General features: G+C 39.6%; 1 protein-coding gene across 3 annotated transcripts in view; it reads left to right on the top strand.

The window, feature by feature from the left end:
- cblb (Cbl proto-oncogene B, E3 ubiquitin protein ligase) overlaps nucleotides 1–18,733 on the top strand; it is a 78,114-nt gene that overhangs the window by 31,401 nt on the left and 27,980 nt on the right. For all 3 annotated transcript variants that reach the window (XM_066699471.1, XM_066699470.1, XM_066699469.1), the window contains exon 4: nucleotides 9,569–9,715. In XM_066699471.1, coding sequence (XP_066555568.1) covers nucleotides 9,569–9,715 — 147 coding nt within the window. The remainder of the gene's footprint in view (nucleotides 1–9,568; nucleotides 9,716–18,733) is intronic.

Raw genomic sequence — 18,733 nt, 5'->3', positions numbered from 1 at the left:
CATAACCAGTGGCTCTTTCTCTCATAAACTTAATTTGGCGTCATTGAATTACACTCAAGGTGGCACATCTCTGACCGCACAGAGGACTGAGGACATTGATTTTTGTAATAAAATTTATATTTTTTCTTGTTCCAAACCTCTTTAAAGATGCTATACACTCACCTAAAGGATTATTAGGAACACCTGTTCAATTTCTCATTAATGCAATTATCTAACCAACCAATCACATGGCAGTTGCTTCAATGCATTTAGGGGTGTGGTCCTGGTCAAGACAATCTCCTGAACTCCAAACTGAATGTCTGAATGGGAAAGAAAGGTGATTTAAGCAATTTTGAGCGTGGCATGGTTGTTGGTGCCAGACGGGCCGGTCTGAGTATTTCACAATCTGCTCAGTTACTGGGATTTTCACGCACAACCATTTCTAGGGTTTACAAAGAATGGTGTGAAAAGGGAAAAACATCCAGTATGCGGCAGTCCTGTGGGCGAAAATGCCTTTTTAATGCTAGAGGTCAGAGGAGAATGGGCAGACTGATTCAAGCTGATAGAAGAGCAACTTTGACTGAAATAACCACTCGTTACAACCGAGGTATGCAGCAAAGCATTTGTGAAGCCACAACACGTACAACCTTGAGGCGGATGGGCTACAACAGCAGAAGACCCCACCGGGTACCACTCATCTCCACTACAAATAGGAAAAAGAGGCTACAATTTGCACAAGCTCACCAAAATTGGACAGTTGAAGACTGGAAAAATGTTGCCTGCTCTGATGAGTCTCGATTTCTGTTGAGACATTCAGATGGTAGTCAGAATTTGGTGTAAACGGAATGAGAACATGGATCCATCATGCCTTGTTACCACTGTGCAGGCTGGTGGTGGTGGTGTAATGGTGTGGGGGATGTTTTCTTAGCACACTTTAGGCCCCTTAGTGCCAACTGGGCATCGTTTAAATGCCACGGCCTACCTGAGCATTGTTTCTGACCATGTCCATCCCTTTATGACCACCATTTACCCATCCTCTGATGGCTACTTCCAGCAGCATAATGCACCATGTCACAAAGGTCAAATCATTTCAAATTGGTTTCTTGAACATGACAATGAGTTCACTGTACTAAACTGGCCCCACAGTCACCAGATCTCAACCCAATAGAGCATCTTTGGGATGTGGTGGAACGGGAGCTTCGTGCCCTGGATGTGCATCCCACAAATCTCCATCAACTGCAAGATGCTATCCTATCAATATGGGCCAACATTTCTAAAGAATGCTTTCAACACCTTGTTGAATCAATGCCACGTAGAATTAAGGCAGTTCTGAAGGCGAAAGGGGGTGAAACACAGTCTTAGTATGGTGTTCCTAATAATCCTTTAGGTGAGTGTAATGCAATGCATTACACACACAAACACGTACAGTGAGGAAAAGCCAAAATGAACATGATGATTTTCATTGTGAAAATCCGTGCACATGGGCCACTTTCATTTTTCCTCTTGACAGACAGCTAATAATCAGTTAACTGTTTTGGCTTCTCTCTGTCATTTGGAAAAATTCAAGCTAAATAATTCATTGAAATTCTCTAAACAGAAATTGAAAAACAGCATTACTGTGTGGGATTTATTGATAGTGTACTGCCAGGAGCTCTTGAGCTGGTTTAAGATGAATATCACATTAGATTGGGAGGCTTGTATGGAGATATGACCATTAGCAATGGGCATTACAGTAAACGCACTGGCAGCCTGTCTGGATCATCTCTGATAATTGTCTTGTCAGTTGCCTTTGACCGTTTCTGAGGGACATCCTTTAGTCCTGCTGTGTTAGGCTAGGAGATCATGTTTGACTGCTTGTAGTCTTTTAAAACGTGATCAAGCTCCATTAACTGGCAGTTGGGACTCCTTAGAGGTGAAAAAGATGCAGAGCTTAATTTACTTAATTTTGTTTAATATGTAGTTTTATGAACAGACTTGGCAATGATAAAACCACAGGATAAGAGGTCTTTACGGACGTTCAAATAGAATAACTTTCATAAACTAATTTCATACACTTTCATTTCATAAATAGTTTAAATGTCATGGGATTGCTTATTCTGCATAGTCCTCACCAACTGTAGAAGACACATTTCCATCGGCTGTTGTGCAATACAAAAGTCACTTAACTTTATAGCCTATCGTACATTTTCCTTTTGCATATTCACATAGGGTGAGGAAGTGTTGCTCGAGAACCCTCTTTCTGAATTTCATGAATTCATCATAGGCTGTGGCCAGTCAAGGGACAAACAATCTTCTTATTGAGAATGGCTGTCAGAGGGAAACATATTCACAAGGAAGTCAAGAAAAATAGGTCTGGGTAAAAAAAAAAAAAAAAAAAAAAAAGATCAAAGAAAATAAGCTCTAGTATGAGTTGCTCTTGAGTTCGAGCATCACAGGTGCCAGGAAACCAGAGTTTGATATGTAGGCTGCTGAGCAGAACCATGTCGCATTGTGTTAAAGGTGTGAAACCCCAGTGTTGTAACTGATCAGGAATTGGAAATTGTTACCCGATTACCAGAAGACAACAATAGGGTTTACAAAGCACAAGCAAAGCTGGGTGCAATACTGTTCTGCGATGCCTTTTCATTTCCACATTGTTTTATAGGTGGTTTCTCTGGTTTCACTGCAGGATTCTCACATGGGCTGACAATTATGCAAAGTCAGACAGGATTACTTAATGCATAAGCCTACTTGTTTTTTCCTATTAAAGTAACTGCAGCTCTCTCCAGAGATGATGCTTGACTTATATCAACACCATTAAATATCAGTCAGCATGGACTAGGATGAGGTGCATCCTTATTTGGTCCTTTTCTGTTTGAGGATGGAAAAAATGATCTCTTACTCTGAAATTGCGGCTTTTCTGTATATTTACCATTACAATGTGAAATATGATTAGATTCTGTGCCTCTCAACTTTGAATGTAGGGCCTAAAGTTTTATGTAAAGTGTTTTGGCACATTGTAGGCATAAGATATTTCTGTAACCATATAGCCATTTTTGTTTTGACTTAAGCATACGTTTAGCTTTATTGTTATATTAATATATCATACTTTGACTATTTTTGACTATTATAATTCTATACATTTGTACTCTTTTCACTACTACTATTGCAATTATTACTACAAGTAAAAGGAAAGGTTCTGCTTATTCCACGAGAGGCCTTGTGCTTCAGGGATGTTGTACATGGTGGTACATGAACCCTTCCTTCAGGTCAGCAGTCCTCCATTCCCCAGGCACAGCCTTCAAAGCCCTGGCCATTAATTAGATCATTGGACAGGGTGTCCCAGGGTGGTGTGCAGTCCTTCTAATCATGGGGCTGTGTGACATGACCCCTTGTTAAAATGCTGATGCCCATAAGTTTCAAATACACGGGTCGCAAATACGAACTGAGCTCAGTATTCTTCTTATTTAAAGAGACCTATTGCTTCCAGGCTTCTAGGCAGTAATTGCAAAGCCAACTTTTTTAAAACCAAGCAATATTGCCTGTCAGTATACTGAATCTTATCAGGTGTTAAAGAGAAGGGGAGGGAGAATCATTACTGCCTGACCCTCGGCACATTTATCCAACTCTTTGAAAGTGGAATACATAAAATAATATTGCAGTTAATTTCCCCCCAAAAAAACATTACTATGTGGTGCTCCGGTTAAATTGTTACATGCAGCTCGGTTAAACCTGACATGAGTTTAACCTGCTGAGCATGTGGAAATTGAAGAGATCCGTTCATCGTGTTTAGATCAATTAATCTCCCCTTCTTTCTGACGCTTGTGGTTTCAGAGCCGGCTATCAGGTATCTGGAGCGATGTGCTGCTCTATGGTCCGTTTCACATCCTGACGGCAAGACTTCTGGGATTGTTGCCATGTAAGCCAGTAGGAGTGTAATTTACTGTCGTCTCACCCACTCTCCTGTGACCGGATAATGAAAAGCCAATCGCGTGTTGCTATCTCAGCCTGCCCTGCCAGCTAGTCCTCAGACCGAGCTGTAGCTTAGTGCTGAGGATGATCTGCAGCCGGGAAATGAATTGGCATTATTAAAGCCTGTAGAAGCTGACCGTTCACTAGGGTCTGCAGATTTCTGTTCAATCCTCTTGTTAACTGTGTGACAGCCCCACATGTGTCCTCCATAATGCATCACATCTGACAGGGGAACAGCCTGCTAGACATTTACAACCTGCTCCTATGAGCATGCAGTTCAACTGGAACATTTTGGTTACAGAAAGAGAATGTAAAATAATCTGAGTAGCATTGGAGAATATGAAAAGCATTTGTGGAAAGGATGTTGTGTGCCAGATTGGCACCCAGTTGCTACACAGAGCTTTCCCACAAGTTCTGCTAGTTGCAACACTGAACACTGAAGTAAAAAATCAGGCCTGATCCTCATGGGTTTAAGTTGTCATTTCAGATCATCTAGAAAACAACAACAAATACCGTTAAATGTTTTCCCCGCATATTTTTACAATATAATTAAGAACAACTAACACCTGGAGTAAAACCAACAGCTACAGATGTTGATGTTGAACTGTGCAGTGAAGCAGAGCATCAATAAAAGAGAATTCTTTATTTACATCACAGATTTATACGAGGCCATACGGGATACTTTCCCCACATATGATTCACAAAGTTATAGTCGGTATTACAGCCAAAGTCATAACAACCACACTATTTAAGTTGATAAATAGTATTAACTCTTTTCAGATGAAAAATAAATCCTGCCAGTGTGTTTATATGCTGCAGCAAATTCACCCTGGGGATGAACGTAAAGTGAGAATTAGTGTTTGAGTTTGCTCACCGTGACTATTGCTGTCCAGTTGTGGGGTTTGTGCTTGTGCATTTTCCTGTAGCTGGCACTTTATGGGTGAATTGACATTGACCCTAGTTATTAATCTGGTGCAGCAAGTGTACTAATATGCAGTCACGAGATGTAGGCATTTATCCGAGTCCTGTTGTACGTAGTGTTTGTCAGCTTCTGAGGCAAATGACCGACACTGGCTACATACCCTGCCGTGTCAAGCACAGCCAGTACATCCATCCTGATCTCATTGCAGGAGCACTGCATGCACATTAACATGGATTTAATTTCCTGTTCTGTTAATTTATAACTGAACATGTAGATGTTTTCTTCACAGTCTTACATTCCTTTTATGTCCAAAGCAAAAAAATAAAAAACTCCAGCAAACATTTGATTTAAGGAGAAAGGGGAAGAAGCGATTTAAGAACTGCAATGATTGGCTTATGAAATAGCTGAATAGCATTTTTATTTGAACTTTGCAAATACATTTTCACACAGGTTTTGCTTATTTAAAGTGTGTGTGTGTGTGTGGTGATTAGCGGCAAGTACTTGGGGGGGTGACTGTGTTAGAGGGCTTGGAGGCATACTGTATTTCACTACTCAGTGCATTCAGTGCAAACCATCGGGGCTTTGGGATTAGTGGAGTTGTAAGCAGCCTGTCTGTCTTATTGCAGCATTCAGTTGAAAGGCGAGAGAATTAAAAAAAAAAAAAAGAGGTATTGGAGCCCAGTTACCTCTCGCACAAAAATGGGTGCTGCTGCCGACACAGCTGTTTTTTAAATGCTACAGATCACACAGTTCCTCATTACTTTATTTCTGAATTGCTAAAAATAATACTAGAGTATCACTTTAGGCCTGTTTGACAGGGGAAGTGCTTTAAGGGTGATTTATTTTTTTATTAAGCTTGGTGTTTAAAGTTTAAGACTTATTATTGGCCACTATCCTGTATTTTTTTAATTTTTTTATTTCTATTGTTATAAATGCCTGGGTGGGCATTTCAAACCTTCAAACTTTCCCCAACCAGTTATTCCTCAGTGTTGCAACCCACCTTTAAACTGAAATTTATATACAAAATGAGACGTCGTATATGTATTTCAGGAACAATATGGATCTTTCTCTTTCTTGGTTTGAAGCTTCGTCTCGGTGCAACCTTCTCGACAGTCCCTGACTTTAATAATAAACACATGCTCCGCGCACAATGCAAGAGAGTTTTCAAAACAAGGTGGTCAGCTCAAAGACTGTGTAGGAGGTCTTCTCTGAAACTGAAAACCTCTTTAGCATGCCTAGACTATGACCAAAGATGTGCACTCACTGCAGTTTATTGTAGTGCTTAGTACAGTGATATCGTATTTCACACTTCAGTGCGCAGTGCATATTTTGCGCTCTACTGTAACTAGTGTGGCGTACTGTACAATATAAATAATGGTAATCCAGCCCCCTTGAGTTGGTTTAAGGAGATATAACATGAAATCTCCCAGGGTTTGAATAAGACCATTGTGTTTTTCATGTGCCGTGCTTTTTGGTGATACACCCAGTTCATTTGTTTAGAGACTGTACAAATACAAAACAGTCTTTGGCTTCCTGTTGTAATAGAGGCTAAAATATAGAATTAATAAAATCTATTTAAATGACCCAGATCACAAAAGCCTTTGGTAACCCCTTGGCTACACTGTCAGTCATCCACATGGCTCGCTTACTGGAAGCCAAGTGATAAGGACTCAACATGCATTATAAGCAGATTTACCAATTAGATAGATAAAGATAAGGTCTTGCATCAAACCAGATCAGTCGAAGCATGAGAAATATTTATAGACAGATCTCTATCTATCTATCTATGGATAGATAGATGTATAGATTTGAATGATTTAGTTTTCTTTCCCTGTTTAGTTCAAGCAAGTCTTCCTTTTTTCCTCTCATTTGACATGAATTAATGAGGCCTTCAGTGCTTTATCTCCTGGGCCTGTCTGGCACATTGAATTTTCTCTGCTGTACCGCACTGTGCTCTAACATGGGGGACATGTGGAAGCACTGCATCAGCAGGCCAAAGCAATCCCGGTGTATGATTTGTTCCTGTGCAATCCACAACCCACAGATTCAGTGACTCATTCATGATATCCCTGGTAATTCTCAATATAAATATGGTACAGACAAGGTAGACGCATGTCACCCACTTGCTCGTCATCTTGATCATGGAGAAATGAGCCAACCATTCTTTAATTACTGAAGAATCGCATGCGTGAAGATTCCTCCGACTCTTCGGGGGACCATATGGGAGGGTTAAGGCTCGTAAATATGATTGATTGCTATATGAAATTGCTTCTCTGAGGAAGTAACTGATTTTCTTACTGAATCATGACTAAGTGACACTTTTTTTTTATATGAACCTTTCACACGCACTAAGGACTTGTGACAAATCCAGTCATTCCACACAGTCTGAGAAATTCAGCAGGAATGTTTTGACATTAACATTATTTATTTCATGGTCTTGGCTCCAGGAATTGCTTACAGTCTTTAAAACACTTCTGCAAACACTGAAAGATTCTGAGTGAAAATATGAACCGGGCATATTTGTTCACGTTGGCTTGTACAGCCACTTTCTTTGTCGCGTTTTCCTTCGAAGACTTCACTCCAGCTTCCATTACAATAGAACTATAGATGGTGAAACACAATACGAATTCAACATATTTTAGCCTGTAGGTAATTTAAAAATGCATTGTTTAGGGCTGTATGAAAGTTTAAATTGTATTAGTATACAGTCTTTGTCTCTGTCTTCTGCTTCATTAACTTCAGGAAATGTTTGTCAGGTCTCAGTGTGGAGCCAGGCTGCTTTGAAGACAGTGTAAGTGTAATTGCTGCAGAAGTTTTAGAAATTGGTTTGTTAATCCTCTGACACTTTAGTTGCAGCATGATACGTAACAAGAATAACCCTGCCAGTCAGCTGCTGGATGTCAGCCAGCCAGATTTGTTCACTATCCCTGTCATTAATACATACAGGGTGCAGTGACACCATCTGCAGCAACACTGTAAACACGGCAGTAGGGACTGTGTCCGTATTTCTTAATCTGAACTGTATGTGTTCTGCAGGTCTCAGAGCTTGAATGTGTTTAAATAGCTACCTGTACCTCCAAATGTGTGTCCTGTGGTCTCCAGGGGGATGGAGTGCACAGCCCAGCATGATAAACATTCTGATGATGTGCTGCCCTGTTGCATAGACAAATGAATTTCCTGTCTGACTTGTTAAATGTCTTTGCGATAAGCACACAGCTAATTGAAAGAATCCTTCTGCCTTAGTTTAATGGTTTGACAGAACTGGCTAATAATGATGCATGCTAATTCACAAGGACTCCAGTTCTAGCAATTAGGCCGGGACGTTAATTATAGTAGGACGGGTGTTATGGGCCTCCAGTGTAGTTCAGTTCAATTTTTTGGGGCTTTAAAAGAAAAGTGAAAGGTTTTGAGAACGATCTGAAATTCTGCGATTCACGATTGATTACTTAATGATCTTTTAAGGTAGGTTTAAAAGCAGGTGGTACTTTAAAATGAAAAGTGAAGTCTCATCTAAAAATAGTATACCTAGCTAAAATAAATGTGTATTTTGTCATTGCATCAGCAGTGTGAAGTAGATTGAAAGCCGCCATTCCAGGTTCATGCGCCCCTGAGGAGCTGGTTATCAGTTCTCTACAGCCAGCGTTTCAGTCCCGTCTCATTCACATACCTTGGATAAGTCACACTGCCTAATTGAGTGTCTACGCAGACGTTTACTGAAATCGCATTTATAACGGCACGCTAATCCCCGAGGTGTCTGCCGGGTCTCTGGGGCATGGGGATTTAACATCTCGCAACTACCACATGCCGTAAATCAGCAGTCAGTTCTCATCGCACCAAACGGCACTTGTCAAATTTCCTTGGGTATCCTCCAGATCTCTTGGTTGAGCTTTCAGAGTGCAGGGTGATCTGTAATGCCCGAGTACTGTCCTCGTTATGACACGCTTGTCGCGCTCCAGGACTACAGTTCACAACAGACGGAGCACAGCTGCAGAAATCACCCTCGCGGTGTCACCGTAGCCGAGGCCTGATGTGGTTTTGGCTTGGCTTCATGTAATAAACAATAAAATACCCTGTTTTTTTGGTATCTGCCTTCTTGGTTAGAAGCATCTTTCTGCTTCAAAACGGAACAAACTGCTTCTCAGAAGTGTCAGCACTGTATTTCTGACTGCCTAATATAATCAAGCAGCTGAAGAGTAATTTAACCGAGGAGGCTTAGACGTTTTTCAAACTGTCCCTTTGAAATGTGCTGTTCTTGTCGACCACGGTGGCTGTGAATTAGGGTGTCGTGAGGAGAGTGTTGCTTTTCACACCATAGCAAGAACGACCATACACTCTGTATTCACTGAAATGTACAGTTCTCCTCTGTCACGTTTTTGTATTCTAGTGCTATAACACTTTATTTTTTTTTGGTTTGTTTGTATGGTGGTACAATCTATTCTGGGTTTTGGCCTGCCCAATTTGCGCGGTTTGTTTTTAATGTGGTTTAACTACCATTAGTTTTTTTAGATGAACCCTTAGATTGTCTTCTAAATGTCTTCTAATGTCTTCTAAAAGAACAAAATAAAAACACACTATTGATTGTGAATACTGTGTTGTTTTTCCCCCCTGATTATAGTTACTAAGCTGAAACTGCATTTATTTCTGACGCTGCCTAGTTGCTATTAACCGATTTTAATCATGACTCTTGATATTAATGTATATATTTTCTTGATGCAGGCGGAACCTGACCAAGCTCTCCCTGATCTTCAGTCACATGCTTGCGGAGATCAAAGCCATCTTTCCTGCCGGTCAGTTCCAGGGGGACACGTTCCGCATCACAAAGGCAGATGCTGCAGAATTCTGGAGACGATATTTTGGGGAAAAGTAGGTTTCATTTATGTGCTTATCTTTATCCGGTTACATTTTGCAATGTTTGATGTACCTTCCATTGCATTCTTTTTGTTTATTTTGTTTATACCATTAAAAACGACAAATGGCAATCTCAGCCCAAAGGATACCTCTTGCATTCTTGTGTATAGGATACTGCTATCACATTTAATTGCGCATGAATGTGAACATTTTAAAGGATTTAATAACAGTTTTTAATTATATTTTAATACGTTATGCATTTCTGAGGGTGGTTTGTCAGCAAGAGAGCGAACGCTGCAGTTAAATATTCTTGCTATATTTGTGGTGTGTATTTATGGAGTCCAATTCGTTGAAAATACCATCATGGCAGCATGGCCAAGACCTCTGTCTGAAGCAACGGGAGCAGGCAGATGCATAGCATAAGGCCTATAGAGCAGATTAATGACATGGTTAAAAATATTATGTTTAAGCTACAGACCTTCCGTGCTCCTCAAATGAAAATGAAACCAATACTGAAATATGTTGTGGCACAGAAGAGATTTTCAACCCATTAACGCGTGTTCTTTAGGCTCCTCCAATGTGTTGCGCAGCCTAGTCAATGGTGCAGAAGCTGCTTCACCATTGCAGGACATTTTTCTCTTTTCCTATACATTACTATTCCTGCTGTACCCTGTAGCAAAACTCAAAGCAATGCAGATGGCCTGCAAGGTCATGCTCACGTCTCAGCCCATCACTGTCTCTATATCCTTGTATCTAATACAATTACTGCCATGAATGTGCAGCAGGTTTTCTCCTGTGATGTTTTTTGGTCTCTGATTTAGCTTGCGACGACTTTAATTAAAAACGAGATGAAAATGCTTTTATTTTTCCTACATTTGACGTAAGGTTTAATGTATGCCCTATTAGAACAAATGTGGACATCTTTACATAATGTTTTTACCCATTTCAGTTTAATACATAAAAAATCAGCATTAATTTATTTTTATTAAGGAAGGTAGAGAAAATGCAAGACAGGAGGCACCCAAGCCAGCCAATGTAAAATATTTTTGCAAAAGATTCTTTTGTTTCTCTAGTTTATATTTTAATGCCACTAGAATACATTTTGTGGTTTCATTATGTCAAAGCACTTCATCTTGCTGGATAAACCTCCCTATCCCTATTTTCTCCTCGTTATTTACGCTCCTTGAAATGCCAGGTTTTATTTGGATTTCATTTATTGAATTTTGTTTAAAGTTAAGAATATCATTTTAGATTAATAACCCAGACTGTACTGATGAATACAGCTCTGCGTCACTCGAGACAATCTACCAGAAACGACAGACTGGTTTGAACTTGTTAGATAGAAACATCTGCCCACGTCTGTGCCTTCTGATCTCTGCTTTAGTTACTTTGTACTTAGGATGAAATTATAGATTTTCTTTGGCTGTTTGTTTTAATTGAGAGTGATCAGCACAGTGAAAAATGTGCTTTTTGAGCAAAGCAGCAAGAGATTGGAGTTGAGTGCTGCCGCCTTGTTGGAATATTTCTCCTATAGTTTAGTGAAAATGTGTTGTATTATCAATATTTTAAGTGAATAAAGCAGACCTATCTGTCTCAAGCTTATCTTATTAGCCAGATATGGCCACCAGTATCTGGTATATTTGTTTTTATCAATATTACATAATGTTGTATTCTATCCATGTTGCAATCATATCTAGTTAGCACGTGATTCGGTGAAACATCATCAGTCTGTATTTCATCTTGAATGTAGGAGATAATTCAGCTTCTGTTTGTGTGCTGTTCTGTCGATTTGCAGAGTCTTGAACATGCTTATATCCCCTTTAAAGGGTGAATTTTTAATTAATTTCAAATCCCTGTAGCAGATGCATATTTTAGAAACTCTGAGTTCAAATGTTTTAGCTCATTATATGTACATTTTAACATTAAATGTACAAATTTTCTTGTTACCTTAAGGTAAAAGTAAAACAATTATAAAAAAAGACACTCTGCTGAGCTTCCATACCACTGAAAAGGCAAAAACTGAGTGCAAGCCCCTGGAGCCATATCCTCTTTCACATTTGATGTATTATAGATTATTATAAACCTCAGATTCTCTGCCAATCAGGAGAAGATGGGCTGTTACAGAGACCCTTTAAACTAAGGGGGCTTTCAGTTCTGATGTACTGAATAATGCAGAACAGTAGTTCAACCAAAAAAAAAAGTAATTTAGTGTAGCCACTTTAGAGATGGATATTCCTTGCTTATGAAATGATGAAATACGTATGTCTTTAGAATGAAGACAAACTCTTACATTGAAGTAGGAGTGGTGTATTGTACATTTTTCTTATAAATGTGGTACTGAACTTTTTGTACGAATTGTTTGTGCCTCAGTTTATTTGTAAAACTGTATTTTAATGAATAGCATAAATAGCATAGCCTTGCCTTTATTAAATATCGATCTGAAGGCTAGGTTTTGATGCTGAAACAGCATTTGTGCAGCTTCACTGAAAGGAGACGTGCTGTGTAGCCTGCGTTGTGTACTTCTAAGTGGGGGAGCACCTGATTTCTGTTGCGTTTCTTACCCGAGGGATGCCTAGTGGGGTGCAAAGGTGATAATGCACATATCGTTTTGCTGGGAAACGGGCTGAAGCCAAGGCCAGCTGTGACACACAAGATGTACAGGCTGTGTCATAGCGGATATTATTAGTGACAGTCGAGTCAGTTGATTATTTCTTTGCTTGAAAGAAGCAGCTCTCAATGCGCTCTGGCACGAAGCTGCAGCTTTGGTTTGTAGCGAACTGAATAATTGCACTTTAGTGTGAAACCTGTCAACCTCATTCTCGAAGTAACGGGAGAAAACCAACCAGGGCCCGACCTTTTAACTCTTCACATCTCCGGACGTTTCCAAAACTCACTTATTTTACTGGTTTAGTCTTTAGTCTTCTTGATAGCAGTTAGTGTCTACTAAACAGATCCGTTGTTCTTATGTGTTTACTTACCTTTTGCTTCATGTCCTTGTGTTTTTAAAAGTGTAACCAAAATGAATTACTTTATGCAGCTCACAAAGGGATCATTCAGTTCAAATGATGTCAGTTATTGGATTACAGTCCTGCTACTTTACGAGTCATAAAGATAATGTTAGCTTTGGCTACAGGGTTGCAAGAAGTCATTTTTGGGCCTTGAGTGCTTATAGTGATCATCTTAGAACAGATGACTTGTGGATGTCTGCAGTATAATGCAGTGACCTAATCAGAATGCTTATTTTGCATATGAAGTTAATAATTATTCAAGCTCTTTTGAAGCTAGAAGCCAGCTCTGTACTGATGGGTGGCGTCTAGTAGAAAAAGGAAATGTACAAGAAGTTATCGCTATTTTTTAAAATTATTCATAATTCCAACCCTGAGACCTCTCTGTCCACCCAGGCTTTCACATACTGGGGAGAGAGGACCTTCCTCTTACAAAGGTGTTCCTTCTTCCTTTGTAGGGACCTGTCATGGAAGTGAAAGCCTGAGTCCAAATGTTTGCGTTTGAGTCTAGTTAGTGTTTGGATGGAGTACAATGGGAACAGGCAATGGAGGTGGTTTGCAAGATCAGTGGGCAGTCTCCTCAGAATCAAAATAAACCCACATGGCAGCACTGGGCGAAGGTGGTTGGGGGGGCCATTCTTTATGAAGTAAACATTCCTCCCAAGAGTCATCTGTTCTTGTGGTAGTCTTCAGTAATCTTCAGTGAAACATTAAATGTTTGTCATTGGTCCTCTCTCAGTGGAGACACTTGCCTCCAAGTGTAAAACATTGACCAAGAAGCAGTTGTGGAAAGCGGGTGCCTTGAACTCCACTCTGTCCTTGTGTCTAGAGTACTGCCAGTTCTCCTCGGCTGGTCTTCGTTACCGAGAAGGATTAAGGGTTTTTGCTGACAATGTCTGAGTCTTTTCAGTAATGCCTCTGTCCTTGCAAGTCAAAATACATGCAGTGTTTTTTCAGGATGTGTTTTGGCAGCAGTGTTTTGAATTTGTTACCACTTAGAGGTGATGTTTGTGATACGGTATGTGTTATCTAACTCAAGAACTGAACACATAGATGGATATCTAATAAAACCAAGCATATACATCCTACATGCCTTTTCAATGGGACTGATGTATAAAATTAAGTTTCTTTAATATTAGAAACGGTTTTATGATCAGCATATAATCTGTTTTAAGTGCTCTGCATGAATACAAAGTACCTTAAGGGCAGTTACCAATGGCAACACCAACGTCCAACCGTGAAATGCCAAGTTATTAAAACTAGCCTAATGCCTAAAGAATTTACAATGAAAACTAATCAATAACTTCCTGTGTTAAATACAGAACACAGGAGTGTATGAATGGAATCTTCAAAAAGTTCAGTATTTTATACTTTGGCTTTATTTTTCTTCCCCTTTACTCTGTTCTGATTTTTATTTAATTTGTCTTCTCCGCACCTTGAAATATCCTTGAGACATTGCATTCCCTTTCTAGGCCTTACAGTGTTGGAAAACATGCCTTGGGAGTGTGTCAGGGTCCCAGTGTAGGCAGCAGTGATCCTGCTTCATTGACCTTGATGTTTTTAGAAGGCTTTCGTCATCTCCGTGTCAGTGTTGTTGCTGGGGTTGGAATCTCAAACTCCCCTTTGTGATTTTTTTGCGTGTTCTGGAGTGCGGAACGCTCCTGATGAAGGTGTCGCTGGCCTCGACCAGGAGCTCTGCTCTCTCTAAGGAAGTGAACTTGCTGAGCTGAGCACTTTCTGGTGGCCTGGGAGTTTGTGTCCGTAGACACAGCCTTGCTGCACGTGCTCCTACCTTTCCCAGCATGCACAGCTCAAGTTCCGAAAGGAGCTTATCTGAGCCTACCAGAAAGAGAGTATTGGTAAAGAGGAAGGACTAAGATTTAAAAAACTTTGAGGATCAAGCATCATGAATAGTTAAATTTACATTTCCAAAATCTCCCTTGTGTGCTTCAATTATAATTAATTTTGCATTTATGATTTTTAGAAGTAGTATAATGAGCACATTGAAAATTAGAATTTTAGTACATTGAACAAGTCCTGATACAGACCTGGCATTTGACAGGTTGGTGATTTTAGATATTTGGAACTAAGCTTACATCTTCAATTATCAAATAGTTTAATTATAGATTGGAAATTAGGAGCCATGTCCAATTTACACTTTCTGGATCAAGATATTTTATTTTTTGTGTAGTTGAAACCATTCTTGCAGGGGATTTACCATGAACACATTATATGCATATTAAATATGTATGTTAACATTGTGATAAGACTCCACAGTTCTTCACATCAGGCAGAATTTGTTGTTGTTGTTGTTGTTGTTGTAGTCTAATAAACTATGGATTTACCATTTTCTTTTGGCACACCTCTTGATTTGATAGTGTCACGTTACTGTTTTTACAAAGGAGGTTAATTAGCCGTAACAGCACAGAACTGTTGGCTGCAAATCCTGAGGGAGAATGGTTCAAACTCACTGCATTGATGCTGCTTATTAAACAATCATCCTCTTATTAAGACTGAGTTATCCCTGGCTGTTTGTTAGATTTTTACTTTTTGTATTTATAATAGCTGCAAGACAAATTGTTACAATTATTATCTCTCTCTAATTAGTCTCATGTTCGTGCTTTGTGTGAAAAGGAAAAGGTTCATGTTCTGAGTCAATGGAGTCATATTTACTACAGAATAGAAACATTCACATGAACACACGGAAAAGCTCTTCCAGAAATAGAAAGTAATTACAAGGAGAAATAGATCTGATCGGCGGAAACTTTTTAAAATACTTTTTGAATATCAGATGAATGATTCATGCTCAGAACAGTTTACTTAGTTATGGTATTTAAACTCATATGCCTGCATCTTTCAGGAATCTGTTCCCTGTTATAGAACAGCTGCAGTTGGGTAAATGTATGAATGAAAAGAAACCCTTAGGAATAGTCATAGAAATAGTGCACCTTAGGAATAGTCATAGAAATCTAAAACATTGAAAAGATGAGCTCATTGCAGAAGAACAGTATAACACAGTGTTGCAATTGGTAGGAAAAAACTTCCTACAGAGGGTTTCTGAACAGCAGCTCCCACAGGACTGCTCGGCATTCTGGGTGACTGAGCGCTAATCGGGACTCGGCCTTGGCTATCTCAGAACTACGATTTATTGAAAAATGGGGAGAGACCAGAAGCAACATTCTGATTGTACCAAAATGTATGACGGTGAAATCACATGTATGGTATGCTGTAAGACTGTAAAACAATTAAAGACCATCAAGGGGCCTATTCAGCTAAATTATTGTTAAAGTTTTTTGCACTCAATAATTCCTTATAGATTAATTACAAATTATGAAAGTGAATGAGGACTGTAATTTTAAATGGTTAATTGATCATTTAGGACCTAACTGCAGTCTACTATTAATCAGTTATACTCAGTTATGTGGCAATAACACTGATTTAATTGAAAAACTGCCCCCAAAACCAATTAGAAATGTGCATTATGACAAATTGCTTTAGTAATTAACAGATTAAATTTAAGGATGTCTACATGGTTGTAGAACTACTAAACTAACTCTAGCCATTTAGATGTAACCCTTTCCTTGTTAGTCTCCAAATTAAATGCATGTGTTATGAAATTGTCTCTGACAGATGATGCATATTGCTTTCTGGGAGGTGTTTAAATATTTAATAGTTGCTAATCATTATAGTAAATCCTGGTGGCAGTGTGTTAATGGGACACACTATGAAAGCACAAGCAAACTCGCAAGGGAAGCAGACAAAAAGTGTGTTGAGCCCCTAAGGACATTGCTCTGCTGGAGTGGAAATTATGCAAGACAAGGCCTTGAAATCCAATGTGTGGCATCATTTATAAATTACACTATTTGAGGAAAGCAAAGGAAGGTTAACATCCACTGAGAACGGGCTGGATTTCTCTGCTGCCATTTGGGATATTTATGGGCTAATCATTATTCCTAGTCTTGTATTGGCTTGTATTGTGTATTAATAAAGCTCGAAGAAGACCCTGTAGTTTTTTACTTTTTTTACCCTAGTTTTTTTTATTATTATTTCTTTCCATAAAGTCAGATCAATCTGCTAGTCATTTAGCAGAGGTTAGCGGTTTGATTTAAAGATGAAAATTGTTTCTCAACTGGTAAAAAAAAATCAACAACTAAAAACGGTAGTTAGTTTAATAACTAATAAACCCTCATTGTGGTTATGATATTACCGGAAAGAAAATGAAGCACAATATGATATTTTAAAGTCTTCGCAATGTTTTTCTGTCAGCACTTTTATTGACGCTTGATGATTTTGTAATGCCGATAATCACAAGTTGAGGTCTTGATGAAGTGTAAGGATGGCTGGCAGAAAGACTGTAAATATTCAAGATTAATTTACACCATACCATACCATACCATGCCATGACCACAAAAAAACTGTTTCCTCAGTTCCTTGGTTTGCTGCTTTTATGTTTTGTTTTAATGCAATTTTCACAGGGTTTGACAATAATCAGTTTTGCTCTCGACTGTCTCTGGTAGGTGAATTGCAGTGGTGAGTCCTGTATTCAATTACTGTGAAGCTCCCAACTGCATCTCAGCTGTTACCTTAATATAAATAAAACCCAGCTTTGTGATAGTGAACAGGTGGTCCTCACCAGAAAAGTAAAGGCAGGGATTGTTGTGAACATGGCTGGACTCCCACTAAAATGTGAATTAACTGAAGGAAAGTGTTGCCAGCCCCCCTTTTCCATTTCTACTCTATTTATTGTTGTTTTTTCGTGAAAATACAATTCTGCTGCACTGCAGAAAAAACATCTATAGTCTGTCCATCCTTTTGTAGTGTTTAATATATATGTGTATATAGTGTGTGTGTGTGTGTACATGTATGTATGTATGTATGTATGTATGTATACAGTGCATCCGGAAAGTATTCACAACGCTTCACTTTTTCCACATTTTGTTATGTTACAGCCTTATTCCAAAATTGATTAAATTAATAATTTTCCTCAAAATTCTACAAACAATACCCCATAAAGACAACGTGAAAGAAGTTTGTTTGAAATCTTTGCAAATTTATTAAAAAACAAAAAAAAGCACATGTACATAAGTATTCACAACCAGTTTCCACTGATCATCCTTGAGATGTTTCTACAACTTGATTGTAGTCCACCTGTGGTAAATTCAGTTGATTGGACATGATTTGGAAAGGCACACACGTCTATATAAGGTCCCACAGTTAACAGTGCATGTCAGAGCACAAACCAAGCCATGAAGTCCAAGGAATTGTCTGTAGACCTCCGAGACAGGATTGTATCGAGGCACAGATCTGGGGAAGGGTACAGAAAAATGTCTGCAGCATTGAGCACAGTGGCCTCCATCATCCGTAAACGGAAGAAGTTTGGAACCACCAAGACTCTTCCTAGAGCTGGCCGCCCAGCCAAACTAAGTGATCGGGGGAGAAGGGCCTTAGTCAGGGAGGTGACTAAGAACCCGATGGTCACTCTGACAGAGCTCCAGCGTGTCTCTGTGGAGAGAGGAGAACCTTCCGGAAGAACAACCATCTCTGCAGCATTCCACCAATCAGGCCTGTATGGTAGAGAGGCCAGACGGAAGCCACTCCTCAGTAAAAGGCACATGACAGCCTGCCTGGAGTTTGCCAAAAGGCACCTGAAGGACTCTCAGACCATGAGAAACAAAATTCTCTGGTCTGATGAAACACAGATTGAACTCATGTCTGGAGGAAACCAGGCACCGCTCATCACCTGGCCAATACCATCCCTATAGTGAAGCATGGTGGTGGCAGCATCATGCTGTGGGGATGTTTTTCAGCACAGGAACTGGGAGACTAGTCAGGATCGAGGGAAAGATGAATGCAGCAATGTACAGAGACATCCTTGATGAAAACCTGCTCCAGAGCTCTGGACCTCAGACTGGGGCGAAGGTTCATCTTCCAACAGGACAACGACCCTAAGCACACAGCCAAGATAACAAAGGAGTGGCTACAGGACAACTCTGTGAATGTCCTTGAGTGGCCCAGCCAGAGCCCAGAC

This window comes from Amia ocellicauda, chromosome 3, assembly GCF_036373705.1.
Source record: "Amia ocellicauda isolate fAmiCal2 chromosome 3, fAmiCal2.hap1, whole genome shotgun sequence".
In the NCBI taxonomy this organism is placed as follows: domain Eukaryota; kingdom Metazoa; phylum Chordata; class Actinopteri; order Amiiformes; family Amiidae; genus Amia; species Amia ocellicauda.
This window is presented reverse-complemented; position numbering and strand designations above follow the sequence as displayed.